Source organism: Nelumbo nucifera, chromosome 4 (assembly GCF_055504915.1).
Source record: "Nelumbo nucifera cultivar China Antique chromosome 4, China Antique-T2T, whole genome shotgun sequence".
NCBI classification, from domain to species: Eukaryota; Viridiplantae; Streptophyta; class Magnoliopsida; order Proteales; family Nelumbonaceae; genus Nelumbo; species Nelumbo nucifera.
Window position 1 is genome coordinate 41,645,001 of NC_142652.1, and position 27,790 is coordinate 41,672,790.

The following is a 27,790-nucleotide window of genomic DNA, read 5'->3' on the forward strand; positions in this document are numbered from 1 at the left end:
TTAGCTTGCAATCACCTCCCACGCTACGATGAACTTGTGGCACACCGCCACCTTTGCGATGAACCAACAATGCATTAAGCAAAATCGTGATAAACCTGCGGTCCACCAAGTCCAGTAAATGCCCAAACCTAAATAAACCTCAGAAAGACCCTGTTATGGTCCCACGCGTAGGATCCTGTCACGGGTTGGCCCACGGTACGAAGCCCTGCTTCCCCTTGCGCCTTCCCTTGCATGCAGACCCTATTGTGGAAACTGAATGGGTGATTTGTCCAAGAGACCACCCGAACTCTCCCTTGGGGTGATTTGTCCAAGAGACCACCCGAACTCTCCTCACTCTTTTCTTGACTGGAAAACTGAATGCTTTATTTCAATTTGTAGCTCCTTAAATAGGAGATTACAGAAGGAAATTCCTAATTAAACTCAAACTCCAACTTGAACTCAAACTCCTAATTACCTACTCCTAATGGTAACTCACTCTTACTTAAGATAAGATAAAGATAAGGGATAAGGGATAAGATAAGGATAAGGTAAGCTGGCGACGAGTTGGCTTGATGTGTCCAGATAAGGATGGGCCCACCCCTATGACCTGTCGTGTGGGCCCTGCTCTGCTGCTGCTGCCGCACAGTGCGTGCGCGCGCCTCATGGTGCCGCTGTTGTGCGTGCGCGCGCCTCATGGTGCCGCTGCCGTGCGGTGCCGGCGTGTGCGCGGTGCGTGCTGCCGTGCAGTGCGTGCGGTGCACGTTGCTGCCTGGCGGTGGGTGTTGCGCGCTATCGGCGGTGCGTGCTGCTGTGCAGCGCTGCCAGGCGGTGCCTGCTGCTGTGCGGCCTGCTGCCTATGACTGCGCCGTAGTGCGTTGCCGGATGGTGTGACCATAACATTACACCCCTCCCGGACTACGAGCTTGTCCTCAAGCTCGTGTTCTGGATACATGGCTTGGAATTCTGCGAATGGATCAAACGGCTGCACACAATTTCTCAGTCCACCAACAGTATGAACAACAGGGACTGCCCCGTCTCTCAGTGCATAACGCTGGATTATTTGATGCAGACCCCAGCCACGTTCTTTTATTTCCCGCTCCCAGGCGTAGCCATGGCTTACAGTGATTGCATGCTCTACTGCACTCAGGCCAGCCGCAAGGACATTGAAGTGTTCCCTACCTCTTGGGTCATATAGTTTGAAGTAGTTTCGTGGAAGGTCCACATAACAGAAATCACGTACTGAACCACAACCCCGGTGTGCTATGTTGTGGATCATAAGAATGCACTGGGTATGCTTACAGTAGAGGACCTCAAGAGCGGCCTTACCGAAGAGGACCATGCGTTTTAAAATATCCTCTCGGCCTTCCCCATATATATTTTCCTCAATATTACGAAACATAGGGCTGTCCATGAACACAAAATCTATGCCATCAATATAAGCTTGGAAGAAAATTACCTCTATATCCTGCCCCTCCACTTTACATCTCTTGCGCAATCCTGTTTCTTGGATTTTTGTATAGTTACCATACGGTGGTGCCGCAACCATAACTTTATGTCCACACCGAGCCAAGGCCTTCGGTAAAGCCCCAGCAACATCGCCAAGCCCACCTGTCTTCGTCAAAGGAGCGCATTTTGTAGGTTCTACTATAATGTTCATGACATCGTCCCTGGCCAAAGGAGGAGACTTTACAGTTTCATCCTCCGTGGGCTGATCCTTGGAAATAACTGTGGCTGTAGGGGCAGCGATCTGTTGTTCGCTGCATGCCTCTGCCCAGTCCGGACGGCGTCTGTTCATGTTGGTGATTCCCTCCGAACTCATTTCTTTGTTGGAGAGGAATGCTTCCAGCAGGCGTCGCATCTCCCTGACGTCTTCCCTGACTTCACGAACCTCCATGCTGGTTTCTGCAAGTTGGTGTTCCAGTTCGTGGACCTTGGAAGACAGCTGCTTCATATCGCCCATGACGTTTGGCTCTGATACCAATTTGTTATGGTCCCGCGCGTAGGATCCCGTCACGGGTCGGTCCACAGTACGAAGCCCTGCTTCCCCTTGCGCCTTCCCTTGCGTGCAGACCCTATTGTGGAAACTGAATGGGTGATTTGTCCTAGAGACCACCCGAACTCTCCCTTGGGGTGATTTGTCCAAGAGACCACCCGAACTCTCCTCACTCTTTTCTTGACTGGAAAACTGAATGCTTTATTTCAATTCGTAGCTCCTTAAATAGGAGATTACAGAAGGAAATTCCTAATTAAACTCAAACTCCTAATTACCTACTCTTAATGGTAACTCACTCTTACTTAAGATAAGATAAAGATAAGGGATAAGGGATAAGATAAGGATAAGGTAAGCTGACGGCGAGTTGGCTTGATGTGTCAAGATAAGGATGGGCCCACCCCTATGAGCTGTCGTGTGGGCCCCGCTCTGCTGCTGCTGTCGGGTGCGTGCGCATAGTGCTGCTGCCGCGCAGTGCGTGCGCGTGCCTCATGGTGCCGCTGCCGTGCGGTGCCGGCGTGTGCTCGGTGCGTGCTGTCGTGCAGTGTGTGCGGTGCACGCTGCTGCCTGGCGGTGCGTGCTGCGCGCTATCGGCAGTGCGTGCTGCTGTGCAGCGCTGCCAGGCGGTGCCTGCTGCTGTGCGGCCTGCTGCCTATGACTGCGCCGCAGTGCGTTGCCGGATGGTGTGACCATAACAGACCCATCCAAGAGACCCAAGCTCACTTGAGTAAGTGATGAAGCCACACCCTCTACGACGTGTGATGAACTCACAACCCGTGAGCCCGCTCTTGATGACGGGTTAGAAAGGACAATAGGCTGAGCCCACGGTTAGGCTCGCGTGTGCCTGGACACATGCAAACCCACGACAGCAAAGGACTTTGCGAGCCGCCACGTGGAACTGGCGAAGTATCGACTGTCGAGCGGTGACGTCACCATTATCACATAGGATTAGTTATGATGCGCAAAAAAGTAGTAGCGCATGTAAGTAATGAGGGATCTCAAGGATAAGGAAAGCCAATCATTGAGAAGATCCTCATGAGACACATGACAATACCCCATTAGCACATCCAATAATTGACAGCGAATCAAATATTCCTTTCCTCGATATGAAGCGAATATACTCATCTCCTACCTTTTAAGATCTCGGGACCTCATCCATAAATAGAGATCCTACTCACATTAGAACTCATCCAATCCCAAGCCATCTGTCACCTAGCATTCCCACAGTACACCCCGAGTTTTTCCCTACCTTTTCCGTATCCTCGACCTAAGAAGATCCTCCCTTCCCTCTTAACATGACCCTTCTCTGTTTTCAATGAGACCACTCTCTACCCCAGCCTTCCGCTGCTTACACCCTAAAATAAGCCCTCTTTGTTTTTACCGTTGCAACTTGTCATAGAGCATCGCCGCTACCACTACTCCATTTGCCGTTGCAACTCCGACCACCGCTTCTTGCTTCATCACTCGCTGCTGTAATTCCGTCCAGCACTGCAGCGAGCTGTCGGCTGTAAGTTCTCCTTATCCATTTATTCTTATAAAACCCTTGTTTCATATTTGTTTCATAGCTGATTAACGAGTGTTCATTCTCTGATTCTTTTGCTTTGTCACTGGTTAGATCCACATGATTATGTATTGTGAGAAACAAACTTCATCAACCCCATTAATGCCATTAATCTTCTCTTATCCTCTATCCTCATCAACAAACACGACCCTCATAGGAGCGCTCACCTTGAGTGCCCAATCTTGGTGTCTACACGCACTTGATACCTAGATTGGAGAAAAACTAACATCTGTTCCATGAAAACCACCGCCTTTACAAGCAATGAATCTAATCCTTGTGGGGTTGTTGAATAAAACTCTAATTCCACGAAAACCACGACAATTGTAAAGGAGTTATTCTTGCTCGTCCTTTTGCAATTCTTTGAGCAATCACTTTCCGTCAACCCTTGGTCTCCTTGCTGTTTACACCCAATAAGAACATCAATTAAAATAATAAAGGTTCAGCAATTTGTCATTTGTTTGCACCATTATATCATATATGAGAAGGGATGGACTTACCGAGCAAAGAATCCATAGGTTCTCTTATGCTTGATGTGGCTGGGTTGGTGTGTTATTTTGGGAAGCAAGAGCATTGTTGCATTGGCAGAACCTTCTCCTAAATAACAAAAATTTGCACAAATTTAAGATATTAACAGGACACACAGAAACTAAGAACCATAAGGTCCGAGGCATCGAAGTATAAACATGATTCAGACAATCATGTCTGTTCCTAATCATATGATATGTATCTAGATTTTAGGATAAAAACTTCAGAACAAATGAAAATTCAAACCTAAATTCCATCCAAGGTTTTCTTGTTTTAACATATGGAACTAGACCTATCAAGCAGGGGTTTACCAAGACATTGTTGGCCTTTATCCTATTATTTTAGTCTGATGTATAAGTTGATATTTTTGCTTCATTTCTTTTCTTTTCTTTTTCTTTGAATGATTTTAAAATAGAAACTTTAATTTTTTAAGCACATAAAAAGCAGAAAAGTATGTTCACCAATGGATTTACCAAAGGATCACCACTACTTCTTGACTCCATTTTTATTCATCTGTTCTTTTAACAAATACATTTTTTTTCTTAATTTTTATGACTTTGAAATATTTGAAAATTGGCATGCCACAATTACAAATTACATACCAGAATAAATAACTAATAAAATCAAATAATGTTAGTTTATAACATTTAATACCTCTTTTGTATTCATCAATTTCTACAGTATTTTACCTATACCTGTCATATGCGTATCCCTTATTACATCATTAAAAAAGGAATAGAGCAATGTCATCAAGACCATTGTCAAGGAAAACAGTTTGTCTAGAGACACCTAGCCATGGCATGCCTAACGAATTCATACTCGTATCTTTAGTGGTTAACCCAATGGTTATCCACAACCCAACCCAACCCAACCCATTTAAATTGACCCAATGGATGATCAACCCGTCGAATAAATTGGTGGGTTAGATATTGGGTGGATTGGGTGAAAAATTGCCACCCTTATCTTTGTCCTTGTAAATGGCTGTTTTTTGCCCTTTCTTTTGAAATTTGTGTAACTTGAGAAGATGGAAAGATACGAGGGTGGCCATGTTCTGTGAAAAAGTTTCAAAGGTTAGGATTGCACTTGGTTTACCCGTCCCAGAACCCTGGATAGCTTGGACTAACATTGGGTAATGGCCTAAGATGGTCACACCATCCCAAAGTGCATTGCACATATGATGTATTTGCACTTTTGTCTTTACTAGCAAATGTAAATATGCATTGTACATGACAACTTGAGATCATGCCAGTTAATAATTTTAGTATCCAAAACCCATGCAATAAAGATAAGTAATGAAAGCATGGCATACTGGTGGATTGGTGGATTTGTTGCCTTTCTACCTATATACCCTAACTTAATCTTCCAACTTGTAGATTATATCTTTTGTTTTGGGGTAATCAAAGGAGATACCAATAAACTAGAAATAAATACCAAAAAAAAAAAATAGAAACAGAAATATAACAAAGCATCCAGACACAACAAGCAAGAAGAAACTACAAGGACTAAAAGAAACCTAAACAAAAGGGAGCCTATCCGCTGCCAACACATCCTCCAACCACGAAGGGCAGGCCTCTATCCTTTCATGGGACAGAGACCAACCTTTAGAAGCCAATATGTGGGCTGCTGCATCACCGGATCTGGGCACAAAAGAAAAAGAAAACATCAACTGCTCGACAAGATCTAAAATGTCCTGAATCAAAAAGAAAATGGGCATAAAGCAGTCTTTGCCTCTGTTCTTCAGTGAAGATAAGACTTCCTGACAGTCTGATTCAAAAACTACAGAACTGGCACCCGATTTTAATGCCAACTTAATTCCTTCTTTCAGCGCTAAAGCCTCTGCTTCTAGAGATGACCCAGCATTTGAAATACCCGATTTTGCAGTAACAGAAAGAGCTTGATGATCCCTCACCACAATCTCAAAAGACGCACAAAAAGGATTCTTAAAACCCGCATCAATGTTTACCTTTAGAGAGTCTCTAAAAGGAGGTTCCCAAACACTCATAGCTTGGCTACTTGTAGATTGTATCAATGTTTTAAACTTGCCGGAATAGTATGAAGCTGATTGACTCCTGAGCCTCTTTAAATACATACCACTTTGTTACAAAATTTGTTGGCATAATCTACAACCTGATGATCCAAATGGTTGAATCACTGACCTGCTTGACCTGGTTACTGAGTTATGAGTTAGAATAAACAATAACTCTCATTAATTATACATATTTTTTTTTAATATGATAAAAATTTAATACCAGAGACATGCCCCATTTTGTACAAGTATTATGATTTTTCATATTATTTTTCATTTTTATTATTTAATTTATGATATCACAAGTTGACTTATAGAGGGAAAGGCTATTTCAAGTAGTTTTGAAAACATTGGTCTTGGATCAGTGTTTTTCATCTTGGTCAATGGTCAATTTGGTTGATTCGTCACTTACACAGGAATTTTGGGTCCATTAATTTCACCACTAAGATGCTTGCCTATAAAAAAACTGTTAACTCGAACAACAATGTGGTGACCTAACTAGTTGAACCATTGAACTGTTTAACGCAATTGGTAAGGTTACGGGTTAGGTATTTATTTATTTTTAATATCCACTTTGTTCTATTAGCAAATTTAGTTATATGTGTAAAGTAATTGTAAAACCAGTGATAGGGAAGTGAGAAGTTTTCTAAGGACCAAATTACCCCTATATTAAAAAAGAACGAAAGTTAAATGAAAAATTACTTATTCCTGTGCTTTGACCTTTGCATAAGCCCTCCTTCACCTTTCAAATAAAACATGCACACCCTTCTGTTAAATTTCTCAACGGAAATTGCTAATATAATGTTTTGGGAAATTGTCTAAAACTCATCATGAATTTTCAATATTTTTCTTAAACTCGCCACAACTTTTCAAAATGTCTAAAACTCACCATGTCAGTAAGTTTTTATTTTCCAAAACTCACCTTCCATTAGTGCACCGCTAATGCTTCTTAACAGAGGTTGTCAGCCTAAATAACAATTTTCATGACCAAATTACCCTTGAATGGTGAGTTAGAGGAAAAATGGTCTTTTTCAGTTTTCAATTTTCTTGTTTTTTTTTGCATTTTTGGTGTTTTGTTATAATTTCCGATGTCTTTTATAATTTCTGTTTTTTTTTTTTACATTTTCTATTTTCTACAATCTATAAATTTTCCTGTATTTTTTGTTATTTATTTGCAATTTCTGTGTTTTTTTATAATTTTTTGTGTTTTTTTTATAATTTTTATTTTCTGAATTTGTTTTTCAATTTCTATAGTTTCTATAATTTGAAAATAAATTTTTATTTTGTTTGCAATTTCTATAAATTTCTATATTTTTTTTGTAATTTCTATGTTTTTATGTATTTTATATTTGAAAATATTTTTTTTTTTAAATTTTCCTTTTTCATGTCTAAATATTAAAATGGTAATATATTAACACCCGTTAATTCATTTTGTATATATTTTATATTTTTCTATAAAGGTTAAATTGGTAATATATTAACACCTGTTAGTCTGTTTAACAACAAGTTAGTGACATGGTGAGTTTTAGACATTTTGAAAGGTTGTGGTGAGTTTAAGAGAAATGCTAAAAACCCATGGTGAGTTTTAGACAAATTCCCTAATTCTTTCAACTTATATCTCTATTTTACTTGTGGAAACCATATATTAAAGTTCCTCCCAACAAGGAGATCAAGAAACTCAACATGGTTGTCAGTCACCTTGAATAATTGTAGATATTTAATAAGGAAATAGTCATAAAGTGGCACTTTGAAATATAATTTTCTGTCTTAATGGCTTATAAGGGCATAGTCATAATTTCAGCATCTCAATTACAGGAAATTTAATGGAAGGGGTGTGTTTAGGAATGTCAAATTTCTCCATTTCATCAATCTTTCAGGGATCCACTCCAAATGGAGCAAGTATGAGGATGGTTTTCTCTCGTAGGGACTGGGATGGGGAAATTTTCATCCTTGTTGGTAAGGAGATGGGGATGGAAAACCATCCCCTAGATATTTGTGTTTTTGATAAATGTGTTTAAGGTCAACTTATTGAGAAAGTGGAGAAAGATAGCTACCTCTGCCCAATGTAAGAGGATTCCTAGGCCCTTTTGATCCCCCTTCTCTCTGGATTCATAAAACTGAATTTTGAGGCAGTAGCTAAGGAATCTAGAGCCTTTTGGGATTGGGGGAGTGTTTAGGAATGTGGATGGGGTTTTTGCTGCAATGTCCTCAGGTCCAATTGGAGAGGGTGACTCTCTTAGGGCTGAGATTTTAGCAGTTCTGGAAGGAATACAAAGAGAAAGAGAATTACATTAGATGCTTGGACCTTGAAAGGGACTCAGAGGTGGTGATTGGGTGGCTGAACGGAGACAACAGTGGTTTGTGGAGTTACAACAATGAAAAGAAAAAAATTAAATGGCTGAGTAGGGATTGAGGTGAAGTACAATTGGGTGAAGAGAAGTGCTAACTGATCAATGGCTGATGGGTTAGCCAAGCAAGGGGCGTTTAAGGAATCTCTGTTTTGGGCTAATTTTTAGCTTCTTTCTTTGTTCTTTTGTTGTTGGGGAGTTAAGATAGTTTACCTTTCCCTTTTGTTATGAAAGTTTCACAAAACTTATTCATTAATAAAGTTTTTTGCTATTGATCAAAAAAAAAAAAAAGAAAAAAAAAAAGAGTTTAAGGTCTTGAGGTCTAAAACTTGGAGATTTATGTTGAGTATTTGTGTTTTTCTTATGAATTAGTTGTTGAATTTGTGTTAATATCTTTAAAAATATAATTGAATATATTTGGATTTGTAAATTGTAATCATTTTATTTAAAAAAGTTGGAATGGAGTAGAAGTTATTAAAAATAGAGTGAACTTGGCATCATATAAAAATGGGGAATTGGGATCCCTGCAAACATGGGAAATGCCTTATCCCTATTTTTGATTTCTACTTAATTCCAACTCTTTAAATAAAATGGCACCATAAAAAAAGTTGGTGGAGAATTGGGATCCCTACAAGGATGAGAAATGCCCTATCCCTATTGGTGGGGATAGGAACAGGGATTTCCATCTCTTTCCCCATTGACTTACATCTCCAACCGGTCGAGATCAGCTTCAGTCAGTGCAAGGCCTGTTCGAATGCCGCTCTAACAGCTTGTACAGTCTTACACTTGAAATATCTAAATACCTATGTACTTCATGGGAAGATATTCTCAATGCAACGTGATAAAGGTTGTATGAACGGGCTTTGCACTGACTGAAGCTGAGTTCCGCCATCCCCTTGCCTAGGTGTTTGCATATTTTATTTAAAAGGTAAATGGGTTTTTTTTCAATGATAAAAATAGAGGGAATATTTAATTAATTTATGATTTGTTGATGACCCAATAGTTGAGATGGTGACTTGGCATCCTCCAAGGCTCCAAGGGGAATGGGATCTGCTCCTCACACATGGGCGCCTCACAGGTACATCCACTGTGCATTGAGAACATCTCCCGTGAATAATAATTTATAAATACAGGAGATGTTCCCAATGCATGATAGGATGTGCATGTGAGATCGGTGTGAGGAGAAGATTGGGTCTCCCTCCAAGGATGGAGGCGTGGTTTTGGTTGTTGGGGCCCAACTGGATAGATCGTTGAGACAGTTTATGGGCTGGACACGTTCTGGGCAGTTCACCTATTCACGCCCGTGCTTTAATTTTTAGTAAAAATAAATTAATATATAATTACTAATTTACCTATTCTCATGGTAACTAGACCTGTTCATGGGCCGGGCTTGGGCCGGGCTTTTACTCTTTATTAACAGAAATATGTTAGGCCCGAGCCCAAGCCCGAAGCCTGACCTAATAAAAAAAATTAAAAATTTTCCCTATTCAATAATCAATATAAATCAGAATTTATTTACATTAAAAAAATATATAAATTCAAAATTTATTTATATTAAAAAAGAATATAAAAAAGGGAAAGAGTATGTGGAGAAGAAGAATTTGGTTGGAAAAAGAAGAGAAAGAGGTGAAAAAAAGAGGGGTATTCAACTAGGGTTTTTAGGTTTAGTTATAGGTCGGGCCGGGCCGGGCTCGGGCCGGGCTATTTTAACAAATCCCGAGCCCGGTTTGAATTTATTGCAGGCCGGGCTTTTTGGCCCGAGGTTAAGCCCGCGGGCCAATATACCTGTTCAAGCCCGTCCGGGGGCCGGCCCGTCGGGCCACCTGGCCCATGAACAGGTCTAATGGTAACTAGCATTCCCATAAATTCTCTCAACAGCATAGGGATACTTCCGATAGATCTCGCTATGGTCGGCTCGTGAGAAACCATCGAAAATCCGACTGGAAATGAGGTGGAGATCGTCGCGCCGCCGTTGTTCGGGTGTTGCAAGGTCAGGGAAGATAAACAGTGGCTGAACGATGGATGGAGGGGAGAATGGAAAGGAGGAAAAAGGAAAAAAAAAGAGATTCACGTGAAGAAAGATCTCACGTGCGGATACGTTATCCTGCTGAAGAGATATTCGCACGAGAAGAAAGAATTCACGTACGATACCTTATCCTGCGGGAAGAGAAGGCCACGTCGTCTTGACGAAGGCCCTTCCCGCCTTAGTATATATAATAGATGCCTTTATCCGTTATCGTAGCGATTAGCGAACATCCATTGAGATTGAGAGAGGCAGGGTGAGACTGTGAGACAGTGAGAGTAAACTTGACTGGAGAAGAAGGCTTTACTAATGTGCTGAGCCACCGACTGCCACTGCCCCAAAGATCTCAAAGTTCAAACTTGAAACTGACGAACAACAGGTAAGTCTCGTTTTCCTCTTTCTTCTTCCTAATTCCATGCCCTGTTTTGATTTTTAAAGAATGATTATATTTGCTTATTTCAGTCTTAAATTTTAATGGCTTTTTCTTCTTCGAAGTTCAGTTTTAAACTCTTAATAGCTCATTAGCTTGTTCCTGTGGTAACCAGTAGTACCGCATGGCTAAACAAATAAGTGTGAAAATAACAACCGTGGAGAGGATAACGCTCGTGAGCCGGTCAAATCCAAAATTTTGCGGGACCAAGATGCTCAATAAACCTCGAAGAAGAGCAATCAAGCATCCATGGAGAAAATAGCTTCTGTCACTAGTGAGGAATGTAATCGGTTTTTCGATAGCTTAGATTGCTTACCTGGTTGCAGGAAAGCCAAAAGAATTTTGGTTTTTTATGGCAATGTGGTAGTGCAATATAGGGCCAGGGGCACTTCTTGTACCCGCGGTAGGAGAAGAGGGGGAAGGGGCAAAAAGGTGGTGCTCTAAGGGTGTTAAGCTTGGGTGTTGGGCCCTTATACTAGCTTGTAGGTTTCGGTTTTGGGTACTTTTTTCTCGGTTGTTTGAGAGTGCCGGTTTTGTTGGCTGGGGTTAGAGGGTCTGGGCTGGATCCCCTGTTCAAGCTCCCTCCTCAGGTTTGGCTGGTTGAGCAATCCTTTTGTAATTATGTTGTAAATATTTAATATATAACTAGTGGAGGGGGCCTACGTTGCAGGGGTTCGCTCATAAACTATCAGGCTCGAGCTCGATTCGAATTAGAGACTTGAGCTCGAGCTTGACTCAGCTCCAGTCAAAAGCTCGGAAGTTCGAGCTTGGCTACCTTTGATTGCAGGTCTCTCAAGTAGCCAAGGTGTTGAGCCAAGGTCTCCCTCAGTTGCCATGGTGCCAAACCAAGGTCCCCTTCAGCTACTGAAGTGTCGAGCTGAGGTTTCCCTAGCAGGCGAGGCGTCGAGCTGAGGTCTCCCTTAGTTGATAAGGTGCCTAGCTGAGGTCTCCCTCAGTTGTCGAGGTGCTGAGCCGAGATCTCCCTCAGTGACCGAGGTGCCGTGCCGAGGTGACACCCTATGTACACACTTGATTTGACTCATGAGACCATTGATTGTGGGTCTCCCTAGCAGCCAAGGTGCCGAGCCAAGGTCTCCCTCAGCTACTGAAGTGTCAATTTGAGGTTTCCCTAGCAGGCGATGTGTCGAGTTGAGGTCTCCCTTAGTTGACAAGGTGCCGAACTGAGGTCTCCTTCAGTTGTCGAGGTGCTGAGCCGAGGTCTCCTTCAATGGTCGAGGTGTCGTCTAGCTCAAGTTCGATTCAAATTAGAGACTTGAGCTTGAGCTCATAAGTTTGAGCTCGGCTCGGCTTGAGCTCGACTACCTTTGATTGCAAGTTCCCTAGCAGCTGAGATGCCGAGCTAAGGTCTCCCTTAGTTGGAGAGAGAGTGGCATTCTTGTAATTTACAAGGAGAGAGATAGAGATGGCATTCTTGTAATTTGTAAGAAAAAGAGAGAGAGAGAGTGGCATTCTTGTAATTTGAAAGAAAAAAAGCAAGAGAGAGAGAGAGAGAGTTGGTAGGAGAGAGTGGCGTTCTTGTAATTTGAAAGAAAAAAAGCAAAAGAGAGAGAGTTGGTAGAGAGTGGCATTCTTGTAATTTGAAAGGAAAAAAAAAACAAAATTTACTGTTAAATTCCATTTCTTGGCTTCTTAGGCCTTCTTTCGTACACATTCCAACTTAATGTATTTATATTGATTTTACTTTGTTTTTTCCTCATAAAAAGTGTGAAAATAACAACTAGGCTCTAAGGTCTACACCTTTCCAACTTTCCAAGTGTTGCAGAGCTACAGGTTCTAAGTTGGAACTACTATGCTCTGGTCGGTATTACATTACTAAACAAATAAATGTAAGGATAACAACTGGGTTCTACAGTCTGCACCTTTCCAACTTTCTAAGTGTTACAGAACTACAAGTTCTAAGTTGGAATTTGTAATTTGGAACTGCTAATCTCCGTTAATAAGTTATGCAGCTTTAAGTCATCGATACTCTCACAAAAAAGAAAAAAACCAACTTCTTTTTAAAGATCCTAAAGCCTAAACATATTTTATCTTTTTGATTGGGCTCAACATTCCTCCAACCTAATACCAGCTTTGAAATCTCCTTCCACTTCTAACTGTTGCATTCCCCATTGCTTTGCCAGTCTGAGACCTTGGAGTAAAGCAATTACTTCTGCCTTTAAGTAGTCTCCCATCCCTATTGGTCCTGAGCCAAGGTCCAGAACTCTTTCCTCATTTCTGAAAACACCTACAATTCCTGAGGGGCCTGGGTTACCTAGAGAAGTAGAGAGCTTCCATCAAAGTTCAATTTCACTTTAAAGCTAGGTGGTGGGGACCAACTTTTCTGAATTGTAGGAGAAGAGGAAGAGGAACCAGCTATAGCACTCCATCCTCTAATGAAGTCCAGCTATAGCATTGGATGGAGAACTTTATTGTCTCAAATGTGGAGGAACCTCATAGTTCAAAGAGTAGGAGGATTGTGCTAACTTTCATGAAGCTATTCAGTCAGCTTTTTTTTCTTCATCAACAAAAGGAAATTTTATTAAAGAAAATTTTAAGAATACATCAAGGTGGAAAAAATTCCAACCTAAGCAAACAAAAGATTACAATTTTGCCCAAAACAATTGATTCCTAAAAGCCCCTTGTTTAGCTAGAGTATCTGCCATCCCATTAGCAGTTCTCCTCACCCATTTAAAGTTGACAGTTAGCTCCCTTGTTATACTTTCAATCTCCCAAAAGGTGTGTTTATTAGATCCAAGGGGTTTGGGTATTAATTCTTGTCCATGAAATTCCCACCTAAGAGTCCCCTTCCACCTCCAACTGTTGGAACCCAAACTGCTTTGCAAGCTTTACACGTTGGAGTAAGGCCAACAATTCTTCCATCACTGAATGACCATGTTATTTAGTTGGCTTTTGGCAAAGGAATCGGTATGTGGAGCTGGTGGTCATGGATCTATGTTGGCAGTTGCTAAGGTTATAGCTGTTAGATAGTGTATGCCCTTAGCTTCAATCAGAATGTGTACATTGTGACATTTAATGTAAATGAATAAAGTACATATTTGATTTATGTTATTATGGTGTGTTTCTGTGTAATATCCTTAAATTGGACACATGTGAGACTCGTGTTGGCTTAGAATCTTCACAGCCATTGGATAGATCTGGGAAGATTTATCTTGACAAGGCTGACACTGATGTGCCGCCAAGTTGGTTGGGGTGGCTTGTCTCAGTTTCCAGGGTGAGACCTGAGGTACATGTACTGTGGGTTTTCTTGAAACCCTGAACTGAACCAGAATTCCAGTATTGCCCTGGACCTTGGAGATAGATGGGCAAAACTGGAATGTTACACCTGACCCCTAGTCTCGATTATGATATTACACTAGGTGTCGGATTGAGCTATTTTTGATATGCCAATCAGTGAGATCCTTAGAGGGGGTCAAAACCTGGGTATGTTGGGACAGCCTGAGAATTCATCTGAGTGGGTGATCATAGTGACAGGATCAGCCCCTTTGTCGGACAAAGTGAATGATCGGGGATGCACTCTCTCTGATGGAAACCTAAAACTGCCGGCAGTCGATTTCAACATTTGAAATTTGTTTTGCAAAATATATTTATATAGAGATATACATATATATATATATATATATATATATATATTATGGTTTCAAAATGTTTGCAAAAGGTTTTAAATTCTCGGGATCCATGTGAGTAGAGAGTGCAGCATTGTACCTTGCAGTCGAGGGAGAGGTCCTCTCTTGTCGGGCAATGTTTGATCATTATGGGCTGAGAGGTTAAGTGTAAGACCATTGATGGTAATACCTGATGGACTAATCTTGCATCTGCCCACAGTCCTTGGGTTTTCATAAGGTGGCTGGACCCAAGGACCATTTAGTGTAAATGTTGGGCCCATTAAGATCACATGGTGATGGACTCAGGGGTTCACTGTCTCCTACAGTGAATTCGGCTAGGCCTTGTAGCAGAGACTGGGCTGAACCCATGTGGCTGATGTGTAGATCAATGTTTGGGTCTCACGCCATACAAGGAGAACCAACTGGGCAGCAAATTAAGAGGATAAGTGAGCACATAGACTTAATGGGCCTAAAGCTCAATTTGAATTGGCTTAATAAGATTAATTAAATAGGGGCGAATTTGAGATTTGGATCAGCAAATAGGATAAGGGATTATCCTATCCCTTATCCACTTAAAGAGTCTATATCCAAATAAAGATTTGGATCAAAGGAACTCCTAATTTGATTAGGAAGACTGATCTTTATCTGCAGATAAGATAAGGGATTATCCTTATCTCTTAAAGAGAGTCCAGATCAAAATAAAAGATTTGGATTAGGAAACTCCTAATGGGATTAGGAGATCCTCTCTTTAAGGCTATAAATAGAAGAGCAGGGCGAACCTCCAAAGACACAACAACAAAACAGAGTTCAGAGTTCGCAGATCACAGAGAGACTTTACAGTTTGACTGCTCTTGTCCTCTGCTCTTTTCTTTCCTGCTCTTGCCGCCCCTACCCAGTTCGATCTCCACTAGTGGGAGTGATCAAGAACGGTTCTTGATATTGCTTTTTGCTAGAAGAGGCAATCTGAAGTCGTGCTCACCAGTCCTCCATCATATTCTTGCTGAAGAATTCGGTTCTTGCTGAAGAGCCGTCCTGCTGATTCTGCTTCACCTATACTGTGTCATATTCGGTGGAAGCAGTCTTTGGTCTTCTCCTTGGGTGGGAACACTTTCGTTGGGGGTTACTGTTACTCCATATTAGGTATATCCCTCTCCTTCCTTTTGGTTTAAGTTCTGGTCTGGTTTGGTTTCAAGATTGATCCTTGAAAATGCAGTTTTCTAAAATAGGGAATGCGATTCCCACATGGGAGAGAAATTTTTGAAATTTCGCCCAACCTTCCTGTAGGGTTTGGTCATGCATATGATGGATCTCTCATCCCTTCAGTGGTATCAGATCCAGGTTCAAATCTTGAACCGAATTAAGCCAGATCTGGATTTGCGCAAAGGGTAGAAGGCGTTCTACCCGATTTGCGCAGTTAATGTTTTTCCGGGAAATCGGTTCCCAGTTTTTGGGTAGTTGATTTGATTAATATTTAGAACTGTTCTATATATTTTTCTTGATTTTTGGGTTGTTCGTATGGTGGAGATCGAATTCTTTAATGGTACAAGAATCTGCGCACCTGCTATTCTATTCATTCATGGTCTATAATTAATTATTTTTAATTTTTAGATGGAATGTATAGGATTTAAATCTGATGTAATATTAATAGAAAATAGGTTTTCTATTTTATTTCATTCGAAGATGAAGTAGAAAGTGCAAAGGAGAGATTTTCGTAGATTTGGGTTCAACCATCTGTGATTTGCAGTTTTGGAAATTGCATACTGCGAACTAACCTTTGTTTTGTAGGGTAGCAGACTTACGAACTGCCCTCCTACTGATTCTTGATTGTCTTGTATCAGTTATTTAATTTCAGATCATTATCTTGAAATTAAACATCAAATCCTAGACCCATTCGAACCAGATTGGACCAAATTGGTTGGACTGAATCTGTGGTTCGATGGAGGCTGTTCTCAGCCCTAAATTTTTCCACATGGGCCGAGGGATTGATGGTTAATTGCAAGATGCAATTCGGCCCACAGTTGTAAAACCCAGTTTTAATCTGTTAAAACTGCTTTAAGCCCAAATCAACACAAGCTATATGGGCCCAATTGCTCTTTGCAGTTCGGCCCATATACCTAGATAATATTAATTGGTAATATTATGAAATTATATGGGTTTTAATTATGGGTTCTACAGTTATTTAATTGATTGGATCAATTATGGATTTCATGCATGTGATGTATGGATGTGTGATGTGCTACGTTCATGGGCCATAAGCACTTGGCCTATGCAGATTCGATAAGTGGCTCTTACGCACACCATGGCTGAATGCACATCATTGCCATGGTGTCCTTAAGATCATTGGATGATCTCCCTTCATGGTGGGCCCCACACCAGTTTCCTCCCCAAGAGGAACCGTGCAGATCCCTAGCCGTTTAGGGCCCATCTAAATCTGGCTTTGAGAAAGTCAATGGGAGCCACTTTGGTTAGACCTAAATAAAACTATGGCATAATATTTCGTTCCCTCCATTGGAATATGAGTGCATATGATAGCGAGATTCATGTGATGAACTCTCTAAAGGCCTTCCATCATTAACATGAAGATGGGTCTTTTAGTAATGAGGAAATGCACCATAAAATTGGGCTATCCATTTGCTGCTGGATCTGTTGGATTGTTTCATAAGATGATAGGGGCATCATAGACCGATGTGGGAGGGGCCTATCCTAAAATGGAAGACTCTCACGGTACCTTGGCGTTCACGAATATGATGAGTGAGCACTCACTGGATAGAAATGTTTAACCTAAAATGACAATGAACCTTGTCTGACAGAGGCCAAAGGGAAAGTTTATAAGATGAGTGGATATGATCCTTCACAGAAGGTGGTGGGGTTATGCAGCTGAAACAGTTGGCTCCATGCACCCTATGTGATTTCCTACATTTCCAAAGACATAATTCGCAATCTCCGTCACTGAGATAGGAGGGAAATCTCAAAGATGAATAAATGGAAATTGAGCATAGATTAAAAGCCATATCTATGTAGATAACATGAATCAAATACGGTTGTGGATTAATATTTTCTTTGCCCTTTATCAGAAATGGCAAACGGACAATTCGCTAAACTGTTGGACGACAACAAGCTTAAGGGCTCAAATTACGTTGACTGGTATTGTAACCTTATGTTGGTCCTAACGTCTGAGAAATTGGACAAGGTAGCTAAGAACCCTGCTCCGGATCGTCCGGGTGATAGGGCTTCTGAGGCCCACAGGAGGGACTATCAAGAATGGGAGGAGAAAAATTCTCTTGCCTGGTGCTATATCATAGCCTCCTTAGATAATCAGATACAGCGACAATTCGATCAGATCAAATTGTTCAAGGATATTTTGGATAGTTTAAGGACAATGTATGAGGAGCAGAATTGTTTTACTCGTCAGAAGGTCCTGAGATAGTTCATGACCGCACAAATGTCCAAGAACTAGTTAGTTCATGACCATTGTTTTAAGATGATGGGGCACATCAATGAACTGGAGGCTTTTGGATCTGGGCTAGATCATGTCACCAAGGTTGATGCCATCCTGAACTCTTTGCCTCCTTCCTTCAATCAGTTCATCATGAACTATAACATGAACAAGCTAAATGTTAGCATCGAAGAACTCAACAATATGTTGCAGAGGGCCGAGGAACTGATAAAGAATGATGAGCCCATTGCCATGCTTGTTAAGGGTGGCAAATCGGGCAAGAAGAAGAGGAAGGCAAAAAAGAAGCCTCGGAAGAAAATTAGCAAGCCCAAAAGGCAGAGGAAGGACAAAGCATCAGATACTTGTCACTTCTGCAAGCAGGCCAAACACTGGAAGAGGAACTGTCCTCAGTACTTGGAGACCAAGAAACAAGGTAATTTCGAATCCTTTGTCATAGAAACCAATATGTTGGTGACTTCTGCTTCCTGGTGTATTGATTTCGGGGCATCTACTCATGCATGTAATACATTGTAGGGGTTTAAGACAAGTAGAAGACTGAGTGACGGAGAGGTGATTCTTTACTTGTGGACTTCTGCAAGTGTTGCAGCTACAGCCATAGGAACTGTAGAATTGTATTTCAGAGAAGGATCAATTACATTAAAAGATTGCCTTTATGTACCAAATTTGAGAAGGAATTTGATTTCTGTTTCAAAACTGTGTGCGAATGGATATTCTATTCACTTTAGTAATATGATTACTATAAAAAAAAACAATAAATTCCTCGCATACGGAGAACTTGAGAATGGTCTCTATGTTCTCCATCATTCTCTGGAAAAAAATATAATCGAAACTACATCGGATAATAACCTCAAGAAAAGAACCCGTGATACAGTTAATCCCATGTGCCTGTGGCATTACTGACTTGGTCATATTAACATAGATCGCATCAAAAGGTTGGTAAAGGATGGTCCTTTGGATTTTCTAACTGTAGAAGATCTTCTAACCTGTGAACCTTGACTTCAGGGTAAGATGACGAAACGACCATTTAATGGTAAGCCTGAGAGATCGAAAGGCACACTTGACCTTATACATACTGATGTATGTGGTCCCATGAATGTTAGGACATGTAACCAGCACGTTTATTTCATAACATTCACCGATAATCATTCTCGATATGGTTACGTGTACCTAATGAGACACAAGTCTGAATCTTTTGAAAAGTTCAAAGAGTTCAGGCAAGAGGTCGAGAAGCAGTTGGGGAGACACATTAAGGCCCTTTGATCAGATCGAGGAGGCGAATATCTCTTTGATGAATTTAGGGACTACTTAAAGGAAAATGGGATAGTATCACAATTAGCTCCTCCTGCTACACCACAATTAAACGGTGTATCAGAAAGGAGGAACCAGACTTTATTGGATATGGTCCGATCACTTCTCGTACACACAGACTTTATTGAAGAGCCGTCCTGCTGATTCTGCTTCACCTTACACCGTGCCATCTTCGGTGGAAGCAGTCTTTGGTCTTCTCCTTGGGCGTGAACACTTTCGTTGGGGGTTACTGTTACTCCATATCAGGTATATCCCTCTCTTCCCTTTTGGTTTCAGATATGGTCCGGTTTGGTTTCAAGGTTGATCATTGAAAATGCAGTTTTCTAAAATAGGGAATGCGATTTCCACATGGGAAAGAGAGAAATTTTTGAAATTTCGCCCAACCTTCCTGCAGGGTTCAGCCATCCATATGATGGATCTCTCATCCCTTCAATAGCAGTGGTGAAGACTGTCACCATAGCTCTATGACTGTTGGAATTGGTGAAAAAATGCTTATTCTTCCACATTTTTGGCAGTTCCTATAGATCATCCTAGTAACCCATGGAAAATTATAAAAAATTAACTATAAATGAGTTTTTAGATATTTTAAATGATTTTCATTGCAGAAAAGAACTATAAATAGATCTATCAATGATATTTTAAACTTGTTAATCTAACAATAATTTATGCCAAAAATGAAATTTTTCTTGTTTTTTATGAAAAAAATTGAAAACTGAAAAACGCCATTTATTTTATATATTCTATATCATTATAAGGATGAACTATGGATCTCTTAATAATCTATCAAAGTCATTATCTAAGAACAATTTATTGCGTCTTGTAGTGAACCTTTAGTAGATTTGAAGCTCAAACATTGTTTGATTTATTATTAGTGATGTTATTGTATGATATGTATATGTTATAGACTCCCAATATTATTAATTGTAATGTATCTCTTTATCTAAACTATAAAAGTATGCATTCCTTATGTGTTTATACCTATTCCCTATCCATTTCAACTCTAGATTTATTGTTATTGATGTATTTGTGGGACTTGTAAGAGTTTCCTAATGCATCCAAGCATATCCATATCTTTCCACCATATCCATGCGTATCTAAAGTATATCATGATAAATATCCATATCCAAGCTTACCGATATGATGTGATACTGTTTTTTGAACCTTAGGCTCACCAATTGTAGGTGATCCATCCATTTACACCTTAGATGTATCAGACAGACATGTTCTGAATTCAAAGCTCTGGATTATTGTGCAGAAACCTCAATACTTCTGCTAATGGCATTATTTGAAGATAATGACCTCAAAATTGTGGCAAGAAGAATAGCATCAGTGGCTAATCATTTAGTCCCCGTTCACTCAACATCAGAACGCCCACTTGTTCATCTATCCAATGCTTCTATGAAGGATAGTTACCATCAAATACACGGTGAAGTCCCGACTCACGAAGCTGAATGGAGAGTTTGCTGCAACGAATCAGGGAAGGAGTTTACGGACATTATTTATGAGAAAGCCGTTGGGGAAGCAATCGCTAAGGTACTGTTTCACCCAAGCATATTGAAAGAAAATTTTCTTCTGAAAATGAAACTTTGATTGTTGAAACCTATTTATGGTTAGTTGTAAAAAAAGAGCACCCTTTAACAAGTTTCAATTGAAATTTGAGTGAAATAGCAGAACTTTGAATGCAGCTAGTGCCATGGGAATCTTTGCTTATTTATAGTCTATGGATATTAGATGCTTCCGTTTTTGCTAGGAAAAACAGTGAAGTTTTCCTATAATCTTATCCTCACCTGGACACCTGGACTTAGCTCTCTTTCTTTCACTTCCGTTTGCTATTATACTACTAGCACACACCACTAGTGCCATGGGAATCTTGCTTATTTATGGTCTATGGATATTAGATGCTTCCATTTTTGCTAGGAAAAACGGTGAAGTTTTTCTATAACCTTTTCCTCACCTGGACACCTGGACTTAGCTCTCTTTCTTTCACTTCCGTTTGCTATTATACTACTAGCACATGCCACTATTGTATCCAATTTCTATTAGAGCTTTAAATCCACTCTACTTCCACTTTGCTTGTAGATTACAATCAACCGGCCAGAGAGGAGGAATGCTTTCAGGCCACAGACTATTAAAGAGCTTATTTATGCATTTAATGATGCTCGAGATGATAGCTCTGTGGGAGTCATCATCTTTACAGGCAAGGTACCTTTTCTGTCTAATTATTCCTCTTCTGTTTTTGACCTTTTTTTTTTCTGTAAAACACTGTCCAATTCTTGCTTGAAGTTGTATCTTTAATTAGTTGAGTTAGTATGGTCATTAAGTTATTCACACCATCAGATTTTCCTATTTTAGAGTAGGCCTGGTGCATCTTTCAAGGGCCCCTCTTTCACTAAAAGGAATGTTGAAATCATGTTTATATTAGGGTACCAAGGCATTTTGCAGTGGTGGAGATCAAGCATTGAGAGACAAGGATGGATATGTTGACTTTGAAAGTTTTGGTCGACTTAATGTTTTGGATTTGCAGGTATTTAGTTTTCATGATTGAGCCATTTTTCTTTGGAATATAAGTCCCATGCGTGAACTCTTTACGTCAACTTCAAAACAATAATGGCTTTCTTGAAAATCAAGCACTTATATAGCATTGGTTCTTGTGCTGGCATATTATTCTACTTTTCTTGCCAATAATTTTCTTTTCTTTATGAAGGTACAAATTCGACGTCTTCCCAAACCAGTAATAGCAATGGTATACTCTTCTTATCTCACTTTTTTTTTTCTCTATATGATCTTTTTGCTTGACCTGTGCGTAATATTTATTTTCACCATTTCTAGGTGGCAGGTTATGCTGTTGGAGGTGGACATGTATTGCATATGGTTTGTGATCTAACAATTGCAGCTGATAATGCTATTTTTGGTCAGACAGGCCCAAAGGTTCTCATCCTTTATGGCTAATCATATTCAATTACAAAACTTGTAAATTCAACTGCTAAATGATGTCAAAATAATCATATATAACAGAGGATAGCTTGTTTGGGTAGCAAAAGGAAAACTATGTTTTAACCAGTGTTACCATTGATACAGATAGCCTTGTAGTTGTACAATCCATAGATTTTTGGTGATCATTAAGATGCATAGAAACCACTAAAATCTACAGTGTTTTTTTTTTAATATCTGACCCTTGTCATAGTTATGGAGATGAGTGCGTCTTTGATTTTACAACCTCTGTACAATTCGCAGGTTGTTAATGATCACTAAGATGGATGGTAACCACTGAAATCTGCCTTTCTTAAGAGAAATTATGTGACACCCTTGTCATAATTATGCAGATGAGTGTGTCCTCAATTGAACATATTTTTTCTGGCTTCTGACCAATTTGCTTTTTGAGAAAGCTTGACTTAAAATTCAGCATAATGCTGCCATGAAACTCTTTTAAGTTTGATGTTTAATTTTTGTTATTGGCCATTCAATGACAAGTAAGGTCATTTTTGATAACTATATTTCTTCATGTTTGACATAGTGGTTCTGTATTTGTGTTTGAGAGGACTTCAAGTGTCAGAGTTGCTTTAATTAATGGAAATAAAAACCTTAAGAACTTTGTGCATCTTTAGCCAACTAAAGCATATTATTTCTGCATTGTTTTGCTTTCATATCCCTGTATGGGCAAATATCGTCAAATTATCACTGGGGCATTTTTTTTTTTTTTTTTCCCTTGATATTATTGTATAGCCATCTTATTGTTTGAAGTCTCAAGAATAGTTCTATTCAAAAGTTGTTAGAATTGTATCTCCTAATCTGAAGATCTTGGAAGTCTTATGCTCTATGTGCTTACCTTCTACAGTTCCACTACTTCCTGTTTAAGTTGTTTTTCATGCTTGTTGGAACCTCTGCAAAAACAACACATTGCATAAAAGACACTATCTTGAAACAGTTGCATTAATAAAATGTATTAGGCACTTAAATCTACTTCCTGTGCTGTGATTCTTTCAGGTTGGAAGCTTTGATGCCGGCTATGGATGTTCCATAATGTCTCGCTTGGTAAGCTAATAAAGTAAGATGCTTTTTGGCATAGAACTGTTATCATCTCATGAAGCAAATGGGTATGGAACCAAAATGGTGTGGTTTCAATGGGAATGGGTTCTTTCTTGAGCCATGACATTTTTATGCATGTGCATCTGTAAGTTTTTATTTTATTTTAGTTTATCCTGGGATGTTGCATAATATGGGCCAATCCTAGTTTTACTTTGGATGACTTTAAATTGTTGCTAATTGTTTCATTGAGAACATACTCTGCAATGAGAATGGTTTCTTTGGTGTTTTTTTTTTTTATTTTTTAGTTACTTAACCTTTTTCCATTTGTTTTGAAAATTTGAAACTTTGTTTCTGGTTAACCAGATTGGACCTAAAAAAGCACGTGAGATGTGGTATCTAGCGAGATTTTATACTGCTTATGAAGCAGAAAAAATGGGACTAGTGAATGTTGTTGTACCGGTGAGTCCATAATGGAATCATGTCTAAGATATACCTTCATTTTCATAATTATGATGTTTTAGTCTTTGAGTTACATGTTTCATATGTTTCTAGACTGTAGATCCAGCCATTGTAGAAAGATAACTAATGGCCAAGTTGTTTCCTGCTTGTATCAGAAAGAAAAATTGGAGCAAGAAACATTGAAATGGTGCCGAGAGATCTTAAGGAATAGTCCTACTGCAATCCGGGTTCTCAAAGCTTCTCTAAATGCAGTTGATGATGGTCATGCTGGCCTCCAGGTATCTCTTAACAGCCCTTTTAGATAATATTGCCCAATTTGGTGGCTTGCAAGCATTTGTACATAATATGCACAGGAGACATATAGGGAGAGATAATTTGGTGAGTTCAAATGTAATATAATTTTGTCTTAAAGAAGGAATGAGGGTAAAAAAGGAAATGGTTGAAGAAAAATATTCCAGATGTGTTAGAAAGCAAGCAGGTGAATAGAAACATTCTTCCAGATATTGTTATAGAACCAACCGTGAATATTTTATGCTTGCTACTATACATAAAGCCTAAAACCATAATTTAAGGATTATCACTTGAAGATCAAGCATAGAACTTAACCATAAATAAACCCGGGAAAACTTTTAAGTCTCTCAAAGCACCTAAAATACCAAATTTCAAGATAAATAAATCTTAAATATTACAGAGGGTGAAATTTAAGATCAATAATAGTCTTCCTCCCCCTCTCCCACTCCCCCAGGTAAATAAATAAACACTAAATATTATTTCTTGTTTACAGTAGGACAAGTATGTTTTTGATACCTTTCTTCTATTCCCTTACAGTGAAAAGCAGTGAATAAATTCAACCTTAAGTACCTTAGTGGATGATAAAGACAATATTAGGAGTAAATGTCAAATTTTAGGTTACTTAGAGGAAACCAAAGGGAAATCCTCTGCAGCTCACAAGTGCTCAATGGAACTTGAAAGCTTAAAGACAGATTACTATTCATTAATTAAAAACATTCATTGCAGTTGCTTTATAATAAAAAAGCTTGAAATCTAACATAAGGGTCCTAGTTCTTTTCTCATTTTTTTTTGTGGTAAATGGTAAAAAGTGATTGTATTACTATAAACAAGGGAGAGATACCCTCAACTCTTTATGGTTGTAAATGACTATAATTCTTTTTATAGGAAATGGTAACTTTCATTGAATTTAGTTTAACATGAAACATACAACTATCAACCAAACATGAGGGTTCTGACCCAAGAAGCAAAACTTAAGTTACAATCCTGCCCAAAACAAGTCCTGTCTGAAGGTCCCTTGCTTTGCCAACATATCAGATAATCCATTAGCCGACCTTCTGACCTAATTAAAAGAGACCCCCTAGCTCCCTTGCTAGCCAACTTATTTCCCTCGAGAGCTGTCAGCTGTCTATATACCCAGATCTCCAAATTTTGTGACTTCATCCAACCAATTACTAGCTTAGAATCCTCTTCTGCCTCAATTTGATGAAGACCCATCTGTTTAGCCAATCTTAAACCCTATAGTAAAGCCATTATTTCTGCTCTCAGTGAATCTCTCACTCTTATTGGCCAGGAGAACATAGCCAAGATTCTGTCCCTTTCATCTCTCAAAACTCCACTTACTCCAGAAGGGCCCAGGTTGCCTAAAGAGCTCCCATCAAAGTTTGACTTCACCCTTTGGGCTGTAGGAGTCCAAGTAACCTCGGTTTCAATCTTCAAGGAAGTAGAGGCTGCCACTGCACTCCGACCTCTTTGTACGTCATCAACTGAGAAACTCCTGAAAAGTTATAAAGTTTTCAGCCAATGTATAATTTTAATGGTCATTCCATCAATAACTTTTCCTTGGACTTCAACACCTTTGAATATCCTGTTGTTCAGTTCTTCCCAAATTGACCAAAGTTTAGCTGCCCTTGTAGCTCTCCATGTAATTTTACCCCTCTTCTTTGGTTGCCTAAAGAAACTTGGATCAAAAAGACCCACCACATCCAGGGGAGGGTCTCACTTGCAGCCAAAGAGAGAAGAGAACCAAGTCCAAATAAAAGACACAAAGCGAGGAGATTAATAAGTGGGTAAGCGTCTCACAACATCCCAAACAAAGGCTACAAACATAAATCATTTAATAAAATTCCTTATTGCTTATCAAAAAGAAAGAGAAAACAAAGGCTACAAACATAAATCATTTAATAAAATTCCTTGTTGCTTATCAAAAAGAAAGAAAAAACAAAGGCTACAAACATGGGGAGAGATGCACCAGTTGGTCTTCTTCTTTGGAGCACATCCCAGCAAAAAGCTCTTACTTTTGGAGGCACCAGACTACACCAAACCTCCTTTTTTGGAAAATTTCCTGTCAAATTAGGACTGAAGAAGAGTATTGTAAAAAAGAAGAGCAAGTGAACACACCAGAAGGGGAAGGTGACCAGATTCAACTATCTAAGAAAGAGATCCAAAAATACTGAGCTTAGAAGAGAGATGAGTTCATCTACCATTCCCATTTCAGATAATTGACTGTATATGACTCTAATTGAGTGTCCAAGTATTTAATTTTTTCCATCTATAGAGTGACCTGAAATATCTTAAAAATCATAGCCATAAGGCGCAGGAATATAACAAAAACAACAATACCATTTTCATTGTCTACATATTTTTGACTAAGCCAATAATAATCCAAAACAAATTTGTAAGCATCAAATTTTGACATTATAAACCAGACCACCTTATTCACCCATATGATTCAGAAAGTCCAAAATCTCTTTTGTTGTCTTCTCTTCATCTTTCCCGCACTTCAGTATTTATAATAATTCGCTTTTTGCTGGATTTGAATTATTTACTTGGATTGTATTAAAATTCATACAAGCTACAAAAAATTTGGTTCCCTTGGTTCAGACGCTGTACATTGCAAGCCTCTTGCTTGAATCACATGCTGTTATTTACTTATATGAACATGGTTCAACATTATGGGTTACATGCTCCAAGATGATGGTACCTGTGGTGCTATTTAAAAGCAATATTGTTAATATGATTTTGTTTTGATCCTAATTATAGGAGCTTGGTGGAAATGCTACACTCATTTTTTATGGCACTGAAGAGGCAAGTGAGGGAAGGACAGCATATATGCAACGTAGACGCCCGGATTTCTCAAAATTTCCTCGGAAACCTTAGCAGAAATTACTGCAATGCCATGCACAATTCCCATTCGCATTCTTTTGTTTTTTTTTGGGTATAAGAAGGGAGACATTGCACTAGCAAAGACTAGGGTTAGTGCAGCCCTAACGATCCTCAATTGTTGTTCTTTCTATAAAATGCAAGAGTTTTCCTCGATCATTATCCATATAACCTTCCTGTTCAACATTTGCAATGAAGTCTGCAAGTTGATTTGCTTCTCTAAAGACATGCTTGATGTGGTTGCTTTCTGCTTTGCTCGACCAAAACTTGGGTGTGTTGAATAATCTGCTTCTCTAAATACGTGTTTAATATGGATTTTGTGAGGATTTTGTTCATTATTAGAAGCTACATGAACACTTTAATTTCTGGCTGAACGTTTAAATGTCATATGAAGCTTTTGAGATCAAGAATGGTTCTATGGTCCGACGGTAATTTATCACTCTGGTCATATTTGGGTGTATAAATTCCTTTTATTTTGTCATGAGCCTTGGGGGTACCAAACTATTAATCTGGCCAAGGTTCCAATTATCTAAAATGGGCTTATCTGTCCATATCACGATCTTTCTAGATTGTTCGCATTGGGGGGAATCTTATATGATTTCATTTCATGTTCCACGTTTTTTTTTTTTTTTTTTTTTTTTTTCAGTTTTAAAGCTCTATGGATTGCTTTGTAAGATTTATTAAGGTTAATAAGCTACATACATTAGGTGGGGTGGGTGTCCCAACCCTACTAATCATAAGTATCAATTTTGTTACAATTAAAATTTATATCTATCATGGGGTGGACTCAAATGATCAATTTTTGATAAAATCTGCCACATGGCTGAATACAAAAAATTAGTGGTTCTAATGCATCTTAGTGAT

General features: G+C 39.4%; 2 protein-coding genes across 4 annotated transcripts; one reads left to right on the top strand and one right to left on the bottom strand.

Moving 5' to 3' along the window:
* Positions 1 to 3,157: 3,157 nt before the first annotated feature.
* On the top strand, positions 3,158 to 27,150 carry ECHID (enoyl-CoA hydratase/isomerase D). Of its 3 annotated transcripts, none has more exons than XM_010277960.3 (10): positions 3,158 to 3,476; positions 20,526 to 20,803; positions 21,350 to 21,472; positions 21,693 to 21,794; positions 21,975 to 22,013; positions 22,100 to 22,198; positions 23,255 to 23,302; positions 23,660 to 23,755; positions 23,911 to 24,033; positions 26,807 to 27,150. In XM_010277960.3, the coding sequence occupies exons 2-10, from the start codon at positions 20,546 to 20,548 to the stop codon at positions 26,921 to 26,923; spliced, it is 1,005 nt and encodes a 334-aa protein (XP_010276262.1). In that variant the 5' UTR covers positions 3,158 to 3,476; positions 20,526 to 20,545; the 3' UTR covers positions 26,924 to 27,150. The 3 variants fall into 3 exon arrangements, with proteins under 3 accessions (XP_010276262.1, XP_010276260.1, XP_088760045.1); XM_010277958.3 differs by lacking the exon at positions 3,158 to 3,476 and adding an exon at positions 10,326 to 10,831; XM_088903919.1 differs by lacking the exon at positions 3,158 to 3,476 and adding an exon at positions 10,900 to 19,516.
* On the bottom strand, positions 5,569 to 6,057 carry LOC148792226 (uncharacterized). The gene has a single exon (XM_088903760.1). It carries the CDS (start codon positions 6,055 to 6,057, stop codon positions 5,569 to 5,571), a length of 489 nt encoding a protein of 162 aa, XP_088759886.1.
* Positions 27,151 to 27,790: the final 640 nt, after the last annotated feature.